The 13,514-nt window shown below is 35.5% G+C and overlaps 1 protein-coding gene across 1 annotated transcript in view; it reads right to left on the bottom strand.

The window, feature by feature from the left end:
- The window catches only part of LOC106469173 (origin recognition complex subunit 4-like), a 99,354-nt gene extending 86,521 nt beyond the window's left edge, over window positions 1-12,833 (bottom strand). Inside the window, exons 1-2 of the mRNA XM_013929637.2 lie at window positions 12,752-12,833; window positions 5,872-5,957 (exon numbers count right to left, since the gene is read on the bottom strand). Of these exons, the coding sequence (XP_013785091.1) occupies window positions 5,872-5,957; window positions 12,752-12,833 (168 nt within the window). The remainder of the gene's footprint in view (window positions 1-5,871; window positions 5,958-12,751) is intronic.
- Window positions 12,834-13,514: the final 681 nt, after the last annotated feature.

Raw genomic sequence — 13,514 nt, 5'->3', positions numbered from 1 at the left:
GAAAAAGAAGTTTGATAATTATCTGAATGAAAAAGAAGTTTGATAATTATCTGAATGTTATAAAGATTTTGCTTGTGAAATTTAAAACTTTTATGATGTATAAAAGTATTTTTATTCTTAAAATAATATTACTTTGCATGTTGGATAGTCAACATTTGAAAACAAAAATTGCATGATCAAAACATTACTTAAAAAATCTGATATTTTGCATCCGAGAGCCTTGTAATGTTTACTGATAATCTGCAAAATTTTGTGAAGAAATGCCTATTTTATTAAAAGTTATAGCATGAAAACTATAACAAGTACAAAATGGTTACAAGGTCAGTCCCTCAGACCAAGCCCATAGTGAAAGAGTTAATCATTCCATACATTCTTCATCTAATCTAGGTGGTCAATTTCGATTCTTTGAAAAATATGCATTCCCATAATATAATTTTGTGTGTCATTCTACACGATGACATAGTCAATGACTGAGCCTCTTCCACTTTACAACATAGGTCAGCTTCCTTTCATAGTCACCTTTAACTGATCCATTTAAAATTACATTTCACCAATCCATCAATTTTTCCCTTGAGTATTGAAGATGTCATATTCAGAATTCCCTGCTAAGGTCCATCCCTTTTATAATTCTTCAATATCTAAGTCTATTTGTTGTTCATTACCAGTTCTTGTGTTGAAATTTCCAATTCAAATAATATGCTCATCCTCCAAATACTTTTTATACAAGTCCTTAGAAAGTTAGTCTAAAGTTTCTACCATCCCAATATTGTTATACACATTAATTATTCTCCATTTATTGTGCTTGTAGGAATTTCTTATTGTAAGTCCTAACTTCCATGTCTTTCAGGAGATCAATGGTGACAATTTCTTGGCAATTCCAACAAGTTGTCCACCTTTTCATCTCCCTTCAGTTTTTTCTTTAACAGCTTCCTTAAAATACCATTCATATCCCTCATTTAGTTGTTTTGCCGATGTTGATTCCCATTTTTCTCAACCCAAGTTTCAACTAAAACAATAATATCAGAACTATAAATATAGTCCCAAAAATTATCATTTTTGTTATAAAGTCCTGCCACATTCAATATTTTTTTTTTCTTTTATCTCAGGTTAAAGTCTGCATTACCCTGTTCCTGTTTCGTTTCAAGGGTCTTTTCCTAGTTTCTTCCAAGGTTTCAATCAGATTTTGAGTTCCTATTCATTGGTGAGTGGTCTATACTTTCCATACATCTTATTTTGATTTATCCTCCCACACCATGCCTTTCTCTTTCTCTTCAGCAAGTTTCCTTCTTTTTTATTCTACTTCCACCATTTCCTATCTATATGCACAATTTCTAAAATCCCAATTCTGTTTCACTTCCTTTTTCTCATACATCCTTAGCCAGCTGACATAACATTGTTTGAATCTTCCTCATTTCCAGTGCATAATCTTCATCAAAAAAAGAGTTTTGCTCTTGATGTCAATAACTTTTCCTTTTCTACCCATTCATTAAACTTAACTAGAATTGTTCTGTTTCTTCCTCACATTTTCTTTCCTACTCTATGCACACGTTCCAATTTGTTTATTTTAACCTTCATCTTCTTTTCCAATTCTTTTTTTACTAATTGTTCACATTGCTCCCAAGATTTTTGATTGGGTTCTTTAAGTCCCTTAACTACCAAATTATTTTGTCTTGAACAATTCTCATGTCCTTCAATATTACTTTTTAGCCTTATTATTTCCTTGTTCATACTTATGACTTTCTCCTCTAAATCTGTCATCTTTTCCACTTTTCACTTAGTTCAATTTTCTTCAGCTTCTTAATTACTGATTTTTTTCTACATTAGCATTCTAAATATGTCCCTCATCTCCATCTCTTCAGACTCATTTTATTGAATATCCTTCTTTCTTTTCATTTGCAGAGAAAGCATAGTTTTCCTGAAGTTTCAAATAGATCCTTCCCCTTATCAAGCTACTACTTCTTTCTCTTCCTTCCGCTATTATGCAGTGATTAGGTTACATGACTACTCTTCACAACCCACTTCAAAACAAACTGAAATGGAGAGGTGTCAATGCCAGTCTTCTCTTCTAACTAATTCCTATGTTTCTACTAGCTCAAAATCATTGTCAAAAAAATTTTAAAAACAGTCTCAAAAATGAGTTTCAATGATAAATGAAATTTATACTTGGCAGCCACCATTAAACTCTTGCAGCATCCACTAAAGCACACTTTAGTAACTAAAATGCATGGCCAGAGGTTCTTCAGCCCACCTAAATGCATACTGGATTCAGTGCAGAGAAAGGTGAAATGTACTGGCCATAAATTATTAACAGTATGTTGCAAAGCCTAGAAGACATTAGATTTTTCATTTTCAAAACAACAGACCAAATCCAACCAACTTAATCTTTAGCCTACCTAATATGCATTTTGGATTTAGTGACTACAAAGGTGCAGTAACCTTGGAGAAATTGACCACAAAACATCAATAATATGTTAAAACCTGGAAATTGCAGATTTTTCATTTACTCACAGACCAAACACTAACCAATGGAATCTTTGCTGGGTATGTCAAGACTCCGTACCTTTTTATAATGCTACTGAGGAATTTCACCTATATATGCAATAATGAACACTTCTCTGATTTTAACTTCAAGTGTGCCCTCTTTCTCTGCTGAAGAACCATTCCAGATTTTAAGCAGCACACTGAAATATGCAACTATACACCAGAATGAAATTTACACTGACAAAACTAAGTAATGGCCTTGCTCAATATGCTTGATACATCTCAAGTTGGATATTATTCTGGTAGCTCCTGTATCAATCAGGTACTTGACCTCCTTCTCACATATCTTTATTGCATGTACATACACAAGCTGAGCTGACCACCAAATATTTGGACATAAGCTGACTACAATGTCTCTCTAGGTTGGTGGTCAAACCCATAGCTTGCATTCATCTATACTTCATCTGCTGCACAGATTAAGAGAACTGCAAATTTTGTATGTCTTGCTGTCTAATACATTACAGGTAATTCCATCTGTCATGACCAAAGCAGATTCTTCAGTCCTCCTGTCCAGAGTAAAAAAATGTGAGGAGACATCTGTGACAATTGTTTTGGCACAACAAATACATGAGGGCCTGTTCACTCACAAGTAGTCAGAGTAGCTATATAAAGATGCTGGGAAGTGCTAACAGGTAGGTAGTCTTTGGAGTAGTTCAAACTTTTGGTCATATGGGCATTCACAGAGGATGTTCTATCTGGGCAACTACAGCTCCTACTGCAAAATTCTTCATAACTTACTCAAAGTTACCATTTTGACCATGATCAACAAAGTATTGTCTCCATTAGTGTTAAAACCACTTCATTAGTAATCTCTACATGAACTGCAACCAACATGACAGGTTATGCCTTTCTATGTCAACAATACAAATCATTTTAACAAGTAGACAAGTTCCTTATGTGAAAAATTTATTTAATACTGATATTCACTTCTCCACAAAACTGATACTCATTATCTTACACCACTTACATTTTCAGGTAAAGAAAATGATAACATCAGAAACACTACTTACCTCTCATAGAACTGAAAGCTAGAATCCCTCATTGATAAAATGGTGGATGAATTAGTGTACATAAAGATATTAAAAATATGAGCTCCTTCTTAAAAAATGTAGCATCAGAAATGGAAAACTCATGGAACATTCACACACTATCAAGGAGACAGACCTACTGGAGCATCACTCAGAGCAAAAGTGCAGCCATCTCATGCAGAGAATAACCTATGCCAAATATAGGTGGTAGAGCAAAAGGTAATATCCAAAGAACCTCCTGCATGGTGTTAAAATGTTGCATAGGTAAGTGAAATGTAAAGATTATTAAACCAGCCAGTATATCTCAGGTGGTTGGCATTGCATGAATGTGAGAAATACCAGATTAAACAGGTTCAGGGCAGAATCATCTGAGACCTTCATCCTGGGTTAAACATAAAACCATCCATCTGGAATAACCATAGAACTGGTCTGGTTCATACTGTACTACACTTCCAGGTAAACACCACAACACTACTTCCAAATGAGAAATACCTTCCATTGGTTTCATACCAGTGGAATTACACCAATCTGAAAGGGAATTCTCAATAATGACATCCCCAGCAGCTTGAGACTGGGAAAGCAAGTGTTTTCCCTTTCATCCGCTATAAGAAACCTGGAGGGAGGAATTTGCATAAGAGTTTTAGAGAGAGGCTCAAGCCTAATAGGAATCATCACACCTGCACAATGAATCAGTGATACAGTACAATGGGTTACTACAAACAGGGACAACAGACACTAGTCAGGTGGAAGGTAGACTGAACACTGTCCTTTATTCAATGATGAGGAATCCACTTTGAGACTAAGGTACCTGATGATGACAAAACCCTGTCAAAACGTTGTACATTTTCTGTTATGTTAAACTTATATTCAAGTTTTTCTTCATTACCCATTCAAGCCATCTCCAAGCATTACTGTATAACTTTTTTGCTTATGTATGGACAGTTTTTGTTATCTTGCCTTCACTGTTCCCCTTTTGATACAGTTTTGTTGCTGTGTAATTCCTCATGCTCTCATAACTTATCTCCTTTGACTTTGAACAGTTGAGTTACACATCTCATCCAGCTAGTTTATTCTTCTGTGGGTGACGACACTTAGCCTTTTTCATGTTACCTCCCATTAGGTTCCTCATCTTATGGCTTCTTTTCTACTGAATGAGATCTTGCAGGATGTAAGAAGAATAGGTGTTAATTATTTTATTTTTTACAGCTCTCCAACCACTGTATTATTTGTATATAATCATATTATAGAAGAAATAGAATCCACTATGTGGCCTCACATAGAATAATGCTCTTTCCCTTAACACCTGCATTGAATAGAGATTGTTAAATGATGTAATTGGTTCTGATAGGTAATACATTTTATTGATTAATTATCCAGCTCTAATAAAAATTTATCACTTTTGGTATGGACACGTAACAGCCCTTTCCAACGCAAAATATTTATACACTCAGATCATAAAGTGTTCAATATGTTCAAATTGGGGATTTAGAATTTTCAAGATTGGGATATCGATTGTACTTAATAGCATTTGAAAACAAAAGAATATGGCTCAACTTGAAGCACTAGTAAATAAACTTAATATTCCAAAAATTGTTTAATTTCGAAGTCTAAGTTCAGTGGAGGTCCAGTTCAATCTACACTTTGATCAATGTGTGGTTTGCACATTATAGCATTAGGACAGAGCATTTTGCAATGGAAACTGCCTATTTTTCTTCACCATTAAGGTTAGAATATGGGTTGTCCAATTGCTCTTTATAAGTTTCTTTCTCATTTTGCAGTTTCTTCTGCCAAAATTTTTAACTCGTCACAATGATAATAGAAATCCCAAAAAAGTGTTAAACTTCATTAATAAAATGGTTTGTTTACAATGAGACAATAAATGGAGTAGGTTACACAGAAATGAGCAATGCTCTAGCTGTTGATTAATATCAAAATCACAACTAAATTTCTCTGGTGTACTATTTCTCCAACATCATAAGTACATTTTTTTCACATGTTAGTTTTTCCCATCTACCTACATGAAAACAGATGTTTCTCATTTTAAAATGAAAGTAACTTTTTTCTTCTAATACAAGACTTTAACAGGCATCTTAACAAAAACACTGTTGTTTTCTTCTTTAAAATAAGATCAAAAATTTCTTAAGATTTTTTTTATTACTTTTGATCTTAAGAAAAAATTGTCACTTTCTCCCTGTAAGTGTAAAGTCCTTACTATTCAGAGTTTATCAGGATACCTAATTACTATTGCTCTTATTATACTTGTTAACTACAAATTCTTCTGCTCTGAGATTTTCATACATACAAAAACTCGGTCTCCCACAACATTTTCTAAATGAAGTTGTCTGGTGATATCTTTCAGGGCCACTCTATCATCATTTAGGATCAAACCTAAAAGTTCATAAAAATCAGAAATACTTTGAAACAATGATATAAATTTTATGAACATGCTTTAGAACAAATATATTACAGATTTTTAATTTGTTTATTCAAGATATTATTTTAATTTCAAAAGAAACAGAATATCAACTTACACCAGGTAGCAAAAACAACTGCAATTGCACTTTCACAATACATGTATGATAATAATTAATTAAATTTATTAACTTATTTTTCTATCAAACAAAAGTTAAACCAATAGCATCTTTATTGAAGATTACTAAAATCTAAACACTAATAATGAAATAAATGATGTAGTTATAAAACTGATTTAGTAAAACATTCTTGGATTATACCTATTTTCTTTCCATGAACAAATATTTTTACTAAATTATAAATCCTCTAATACTACAAACAGTCTGTAATTTGCAATGAGCAAGTTAAGAGAAATGTGAAAAAAAAAACACCTGTGATTTAGTGTGATATTTATCATAAATATTAGGCTTTTTGGTATGCATAGATAAATAGCATTACAGTACTTTTAGCTATAATGCTATAGCTTAGTACATGAATTAATCCAGCATGAAAGACCTATTGTTCAACAACAGGAAGCAGACAAAAAGATAGATCCAAAACATGGGTTTTACTGTTTGAAAATTTCAACATATGGAAGGGAATTATTAACCTAGCCTAATTGTTTTTATCATCAACAATATACCTATTGATGTTTTTTAAGGATTTGCCAAATTTTAGCATTCAACACCACAGACAACACATGTGATGTAACACATTTGATTTCCTTTTTACTACCTTTCTGTTGCAATGAAGTGCATATGTATCACCTATTAAATTTGCTTTCCTTTAAAATTCCAGTGTAAATATACACTTTTCTTATTTTACATTCAGAATTTGCTTCCTATTTCTACAAACATTTGTATTGCTTTTTTGTCATCTTTCCAGGATTTTGAAGACTGTTGTTATGGAAATAAAACTACTTCACAGCATAATAGTTACAACTCTCAAGTGCAATTTTTTTTAATTAGCAAAAAGTTAAAATCAGTACTTTCTGCAATACATACTGGTCAATTAAATTAATTAATATGATACATTATTGTGCTACACATGTACTTGATCAGGCTTGTAAGCCTAAGCCTGTAACATGAAAGTTATAATTTTCCCACACTGAAAATGTATTTCCAACAGGAACTTACTTCCACTCACATACATAGCCATTCTTGTTCAGTGTTGTCCTCTATTTGAAAAAAATTTTTCACATGCCACAAGCCCTTCACTCCCATACACCTCTCGATTCAAATGGCTTAACTGATTCTTTCATGCAAATTAGCATGTGATAAACTTCCACCAATAGTAGTGCCAAACACTCATGTGACTCAAGTGACTCCCTCTATGCTATTCTACCTATCACTCCGAGTTTAGGCAGAAACGTAAGCACCAGTTGACAGTGGGGAGAAAAGGTGGGAAGTACGAGCAGAAGTAATACCTGTCGGATATACATTTTCAGTGTCGGAAAATTATAACTTCTAACAAGGTACATAGCTAAAATCCTAGATTGAATAGGTGGAGGGACCAGTGTGAGGGAGAAAGTACAAGCATCCTTAAAAAGTGTCCGAAGGACACCCTAATGAGGGAACCCTCAAATAAGAGGATTATATGAGGGAGATTTCTTTACCAGGTATACTCTTCCCACAGATGTGACAGATCCGTATGGAAAATTCTGAGTAGCACACTCCAATGGGAGAGAAAATGGTTGGATAGTGATCCTAACCACATTATTATAATTTCAATCTCCCTAATGAACAGAATGTGGGTAATATAATGGATGTGCCCCAAGGTTTAGACTGGCTATGGTATGACAAACCATACACTGCAAGTCAACTGCATCCAAAATTTGACCACCGGGAACTGACATTCATGCGGGGGCTAGGACAAGAATTATACCATTAATGAGTCAACTACAATTCAAAATTCAACTGCCAGGAACCGATATCCATGTAGGTGAAAGAAAGAAAAATCACACTGTCTTCACATCAAGTTAAGCCGACTGGAAGGATAAATCCCTCCACTGATCTGTGAACAGGGCACCTGTGAGTAGAGTGAAATAACATACATGTATATCCTACTAAAATCAAACAGACTGGAACCACCTCAAATAGAGTAACATCCTTGCATTAAAGCATTGAGGAGCAGTGCAAGAGGAAGAAGCGGAACAACCAACAAGTGACTCACCATGACCCACAACAATGGGGTAGTGCACTCGAGGCAAATTGAGTGAGGACCAGGAACAACCTGAACACATGTGCAAGGACTTACATTGATTGGTTCAGCTCTAAATCCAAAACTCAAACACTGGGAACCAACATCCATGCAGGGGTAGGATGAGGAATCCCAATGGATGGAGTTAACTGCATTTATGCCAACACACTATATGTGTGAGTACAACATGTTGATTGGTTCAGCACTAAATCCAAAATTCAGCTGCCGGGAACCATCATCCATGCGGGAGTCAGATGAGGGATCCCAATTGTAAGATATATGTGAGAACATATGGTGATTGGTTCAGCTCTAAATCCAAACTCAACTGCTGGGAACCAAATACCATGCAGAGGTATGATGAGGGATCCCTATCATTATAACAACTCACTCCAATGCTATAACAACCCATTGGACAAACCCATGCAGAAATCAAGCATCCATTTTGAGGACATCTCATCATCTACACCAGCAGAATATCATTGCCCTACTATCAACTGAATGGAGTCTTCATTGTTTATCTTGTATATCTCCCATTCAGGAGGATACCTCCATGATCCACCATCCCAGCAGCTTGGAACTAAAAAGTGGTAAGAACGCTCTTACTGCACTCGAAGAAATGGAGGGGGGGGGGTGAAGTGGAGAGTCCAGGGGAAGGAACACATCAGACACAGGGCAATATGAGACCATGAAACCCTATTTTGAAAAGCAGACCAAACCCAATTTATTCAATCTAAGGTATGGCAAGGATGGGCAGCAATCCCCTTCTGCTTTAACCATGAAGTCCATGGGTTAGTATGGTCTGGAAAGGGCACATTTATGAAGCAAAAATATCATGAGGAATAACCTATGAGTGATCTTGTGGAGCACCCCATCTCTAGTTTGCGTGACTGTAATGAAGTGTGCATTTTGTGGCCATGAAATTAAGAAAGTGAAGTCAACACGGCCTTCTAGGTGGGTTTTAGTGCAATTCTAAGTGATTGAAATATACCTGGACAGGCACCACTCACCACAGAGCAGTATCCTGGTCAAAACATGGGACAGATCCCTGGAAAACAATATATATAACAAAAGAAAGAAAACTTATCCAGTTACAGTTTCACCAAAGAGTGCAGGATGGCAAAAGGTGGAAGACGGTACCCCAAAAAGGAAGGAACAGCTACTCACAGCAAATAATAGGAGATGAACGCATCAGGTGTAGTTCCAGTAATCGACAGACGAAGTACCTCCAATGGTCAAGGGGGTTAAGATGCAGGTGAAAGGTAACGTGCCTGAACAGGGTGAAGACACCAGGAATTGATTACAGGAAGAAGGAGACAAGGAATAAAAGGCCAATCAAATCACAAGCCAAACCCAATGACTGGCACAGATCTGGAAGAATCAGTTAGAAAGACATGACCCAGGGTGACATGGATGATCAAAATCCCCTTGGAAAGAAGAGTGATGGAATGAGAAAAACTAAAGTTATGAATTGGATCTAACACTCTCTGAACGTATCGACAGCGTGGGTGAGTGGATGATGAACTGGACACTAAAAACAAAAGAGGTAACTTGGAATCGAGAAAGGAGTCAAATGCTTCCCATGGAGGAGTACACCACAGGAAGAAGAACCACCAAAAATATGAGGATCAAGAGGCCACTCCATGGGAGAAAGTGTGTCTGGGCTGGAAGGGCGATCTGCAAAAAGAACAAAAGCACCTGGAACACAAAATGCTAGGAGACATATGTCAAGTGTGTGGATTCTAAAAGGGAGATCCACTGTCTACCATAAAGGTAACAAGGACAAGAGCCCCTTTGGTGAGTGATATAAGCTACCACCACCATTGAATAGTCAGAATGAAACATGATTAGTCAAATCTAGACAAGAGGAAGAGAGTAACTAAAGCACAGTGGACTGCCAGAAGTGCCAGGGTGTTAACATGGTAAGACCTTTAGTCCGTAGACCATTGTGCTGAAGCCTCCTGCTGGTCAACCCATGCCCACCAACTTTGGAGATGGCTGTCAGGGAAGAGAAAAAATCTGGACGAGGGAGAGGAATCATAAACCCGACGACATAGGGGATATGTTCAACCACCAACGCATATAGTCAAAGAGTGGGAAGGAGGAAAATTAAGATGAGAATCCAAAGGAACCCTAGCAAGAGACCATGGATTGTGCAGTGTCTGCTGAAAAGATAGCAAATGTGCTGAACTCAAAATAAAAAGTGCTTCCAAAGAAGCCACATCCCCCAATGCATTAAAACCTCACTAGCTGTAAGATAGTGAACTGTAAAAGCATAGATAAGAGAAAGCTCCATCAAATGCATTTGAGAAAGAGAATGGATGGTCTCGACAGAGGTAGATGATTAAAAAGACACTCCTCCAATATCCATGATTGTTAGGTAGGTAATAGGATAAACTGATCTAACTAGAAAATCCAACCATCTGAGCACTTGTGTAAAGAAGCAGATGAATATGTTATGACCACCTCTGTTCGAAAGGATCTAAATGAAGCCAGACATCCAAGTAGTGGTGTTAGTAAAATACCCAAAATGCAGCAGTTGGGTAAAACACAGAACACCCGACAAAAGACATACAGAACTGAAAGAAGTTTGAAGGGCAAGGCAAGAATCTGGTACCGATTCACGTGGTAAAACAACCTAAGATAAGTGTCCTGAAAAACAAAAAGTAAGTACATGTAGTATGAGCATTCTCAGTCATGCTTAAATTTCCCAGCAGATTGTGATCAAAGACTACATATTAAAACAATAAAAACCAAGATGTGATTGAGGTGGGACCGATTGATCCAGGATTCCAATCAGCATCGAGCATACACAACAAATGAAGAAATTCATAGGTAGGACAGGAAGGTGACACACATGGAACATGAATAAAGATGGGAATGACTCAGAATGTAACAAAAGAGAAACCAAAAGAATAGAATATAGCATTGCAGATACTCCACATGATGCTAAATGCCCAGGAGTAGCCCCCAAAAAAGGAGTGGTGTAGAAAAATAGCCAACCATAAGTCCCTATTTGAAGTGGATGGTAAACAAATGGTTCAAGACAGTGTCCCATCCAAAAAGCAAAGAAGCCATGTGTGGAGAACTGAAGATGGAAAACATCCCAACATGGAGGGAAGGAGGAAGAGGTATCCCAGGAAAATCCCCTAGACATAAGTGCAATGCCTAAGAAAAGAGGTGTAAGGTGGACATTTCCTGTAGGAGAGTCGATAGGGTAACATGAAGCTGGTAAACTAGGTGAGGGATAAAATGGATAGGATTAACAGAAATTGTCCCCATAAAGGTGACAGAGACTCTAAGTACATAGAATAACAAAGAAAATATGCCTAATGGTAAGCTAAGGCAAACTGAACCAAAGCCTGTAGAGGGTGAAGCATGCATCTACCCTCTCCCAAAAGAGAAAAAATGCTCATCATCAAACATAATGTCTGGAGAAGGAGGGGAAAATTATACTGTGAAACATGTCTAAAAAAAGGCTGAGGTACACCTAGCATATTCTTCGGTAGAGGCCTGGGAAGGAAAACCATAATCAGACGGAGGAAAACTGACAAAATCTAAGTCGTCCTAAATATGTTCAGCAGTTGTAGGAAGAAGGCGAGTAATATTGGGAGAAAGTAGGGTAGACCCAAGGGTTCCTCACAAACTAAATTAATTTTAAGAAGTATAAGTTATAAATAATTATGAAAATGAAATAATGTATAAATTTAAGTAAGTGTTAAGCCTAATCTAATGTTAAAGGACAAAGGATAAAACTAAGCTTTAATTTGACACTTGAACTTGACCATGAGTATTGACAAATATAACCCAAATTTGAACCCAAATAACCACAAATAATAATATTAACAGTAAAAATATTCAAAAGCCATAACAGTATAACACCTTATCTTTCTAAAGTCAGAGGACTGTATTTCAAAATGTGTGGGTTCCCAAACTCAAGTCGAGGCCCAACGAAGGTCAGCTCATTGGACGATCAATCTTCTAATGAAGCTGATAATTCCCCAGTTGATGGACACCACCTGAAGCCTGTGTAAATGTGCTGACAGAAGATATAACCTCCGAAATGGTAATTTAAAATTCATAATTCAAAACGAAAAAGCAAACACAACCGTGTTGGGAGAAAGAAATAAAAAATAGAAAAAAAATGTATAATGAAGTACTGCCAAACAAGAAGTGATAGTTAGGTAGAACACCATAGAGGGAGTCACATGAGTCACGTTGGTGTGCGGCACTACTATTGGTAGAGGTTTGTTGCATGATAAATTACATGCAGATACAAGGGAGTGAAAGGTTTGTGGCATGTGAAAAAAGTTTTGCAAATAGAGGGCAGCACTGAACAAGAATAGCTATGTATGTGAGTGGAAGTAAGGTACCTTGTCAGAATTGGAGATTTTTAAATAATATTTACCTAACACATAAATTTCAATAGAAAACTTGTGTACAGATGTTTCAATATTATATTGACAAATAATATGCAGGGTTGATTATGATAGCCAGAAGCTATGACAACTAATTAGAGAAATCAATCAACTTACCATTCAGGTTTATAAGTATGATGTCATTTTTATTTTCTTCTCCCAACTTCAGCTTGTCACACACCCTTTGAACTAGCTGCATATTAATAACTTTCTTATATATCAAATTGATCAGAGCTAAAGAATTATTTACACTAAAACTACATGATTAACTTAAAATTTTTATATCTGCTTCTAATATTTAATTCAAACATATTTAGCACTCTTGCAGAAATAAGTTGTCTCCAAATTACAAATTTATGTTTATATTTATGAGATAACTAAGATAAGTAAATCCTAAAAACATTGGCAGTACCTCATTAAAAGTAATTATTATTTATGTAATTACTATTAAATACTGATTTATAAGTAGAAAAAACCTAATTTCTAATACAAAATTTGTGTGGTCTTAGTCTTAAAATTTTTAATATCTTCAATAAATAATGAAATTACACATATAAAAAACAGAAATTGTTTAACTAGAAGTTTCTATAGCATTACACTTTGCATTGTTATTAATTAACAATGTAATTAATTTGGACAAACTTTAAATGGTTAAATTACTTTCCATTTACCAAGATTACCATTTTCTGATAACACTGATTAAAATAATGTTTTTAATTACATTGTACTCAATAAATAGTTTAATATGCTTGTTAAAAGAAAGAAAAAAAGCATTAACAGAAGGTTGAGTATGTTATATTAAAACAGGTTTCAATATACAAATCAGTGAGTCACATGACAACCTTAAATCTACAGTGGAATGGACTGTATCAGAACTACA

This window comes from Limulus polyphemus, unplaced genomic scaffold (genome assembly GCF_000517525.1).
Source record: "Limulus polyphemus unplaced genomic scaffold, Limulus_polyphemus-2.1.2 Scaffold3336, whole genome shotgun sequence".
Classification (NCBI taxonomy): Eukaryota; Metazoa; Arthropoda; class Merostomata; order Xiphosura; family Limulidae; genus Limulus; species Limulus polyphemus.
This window is presented reverse-complemented; position numbering and strand designations above follow the sequence as displayed.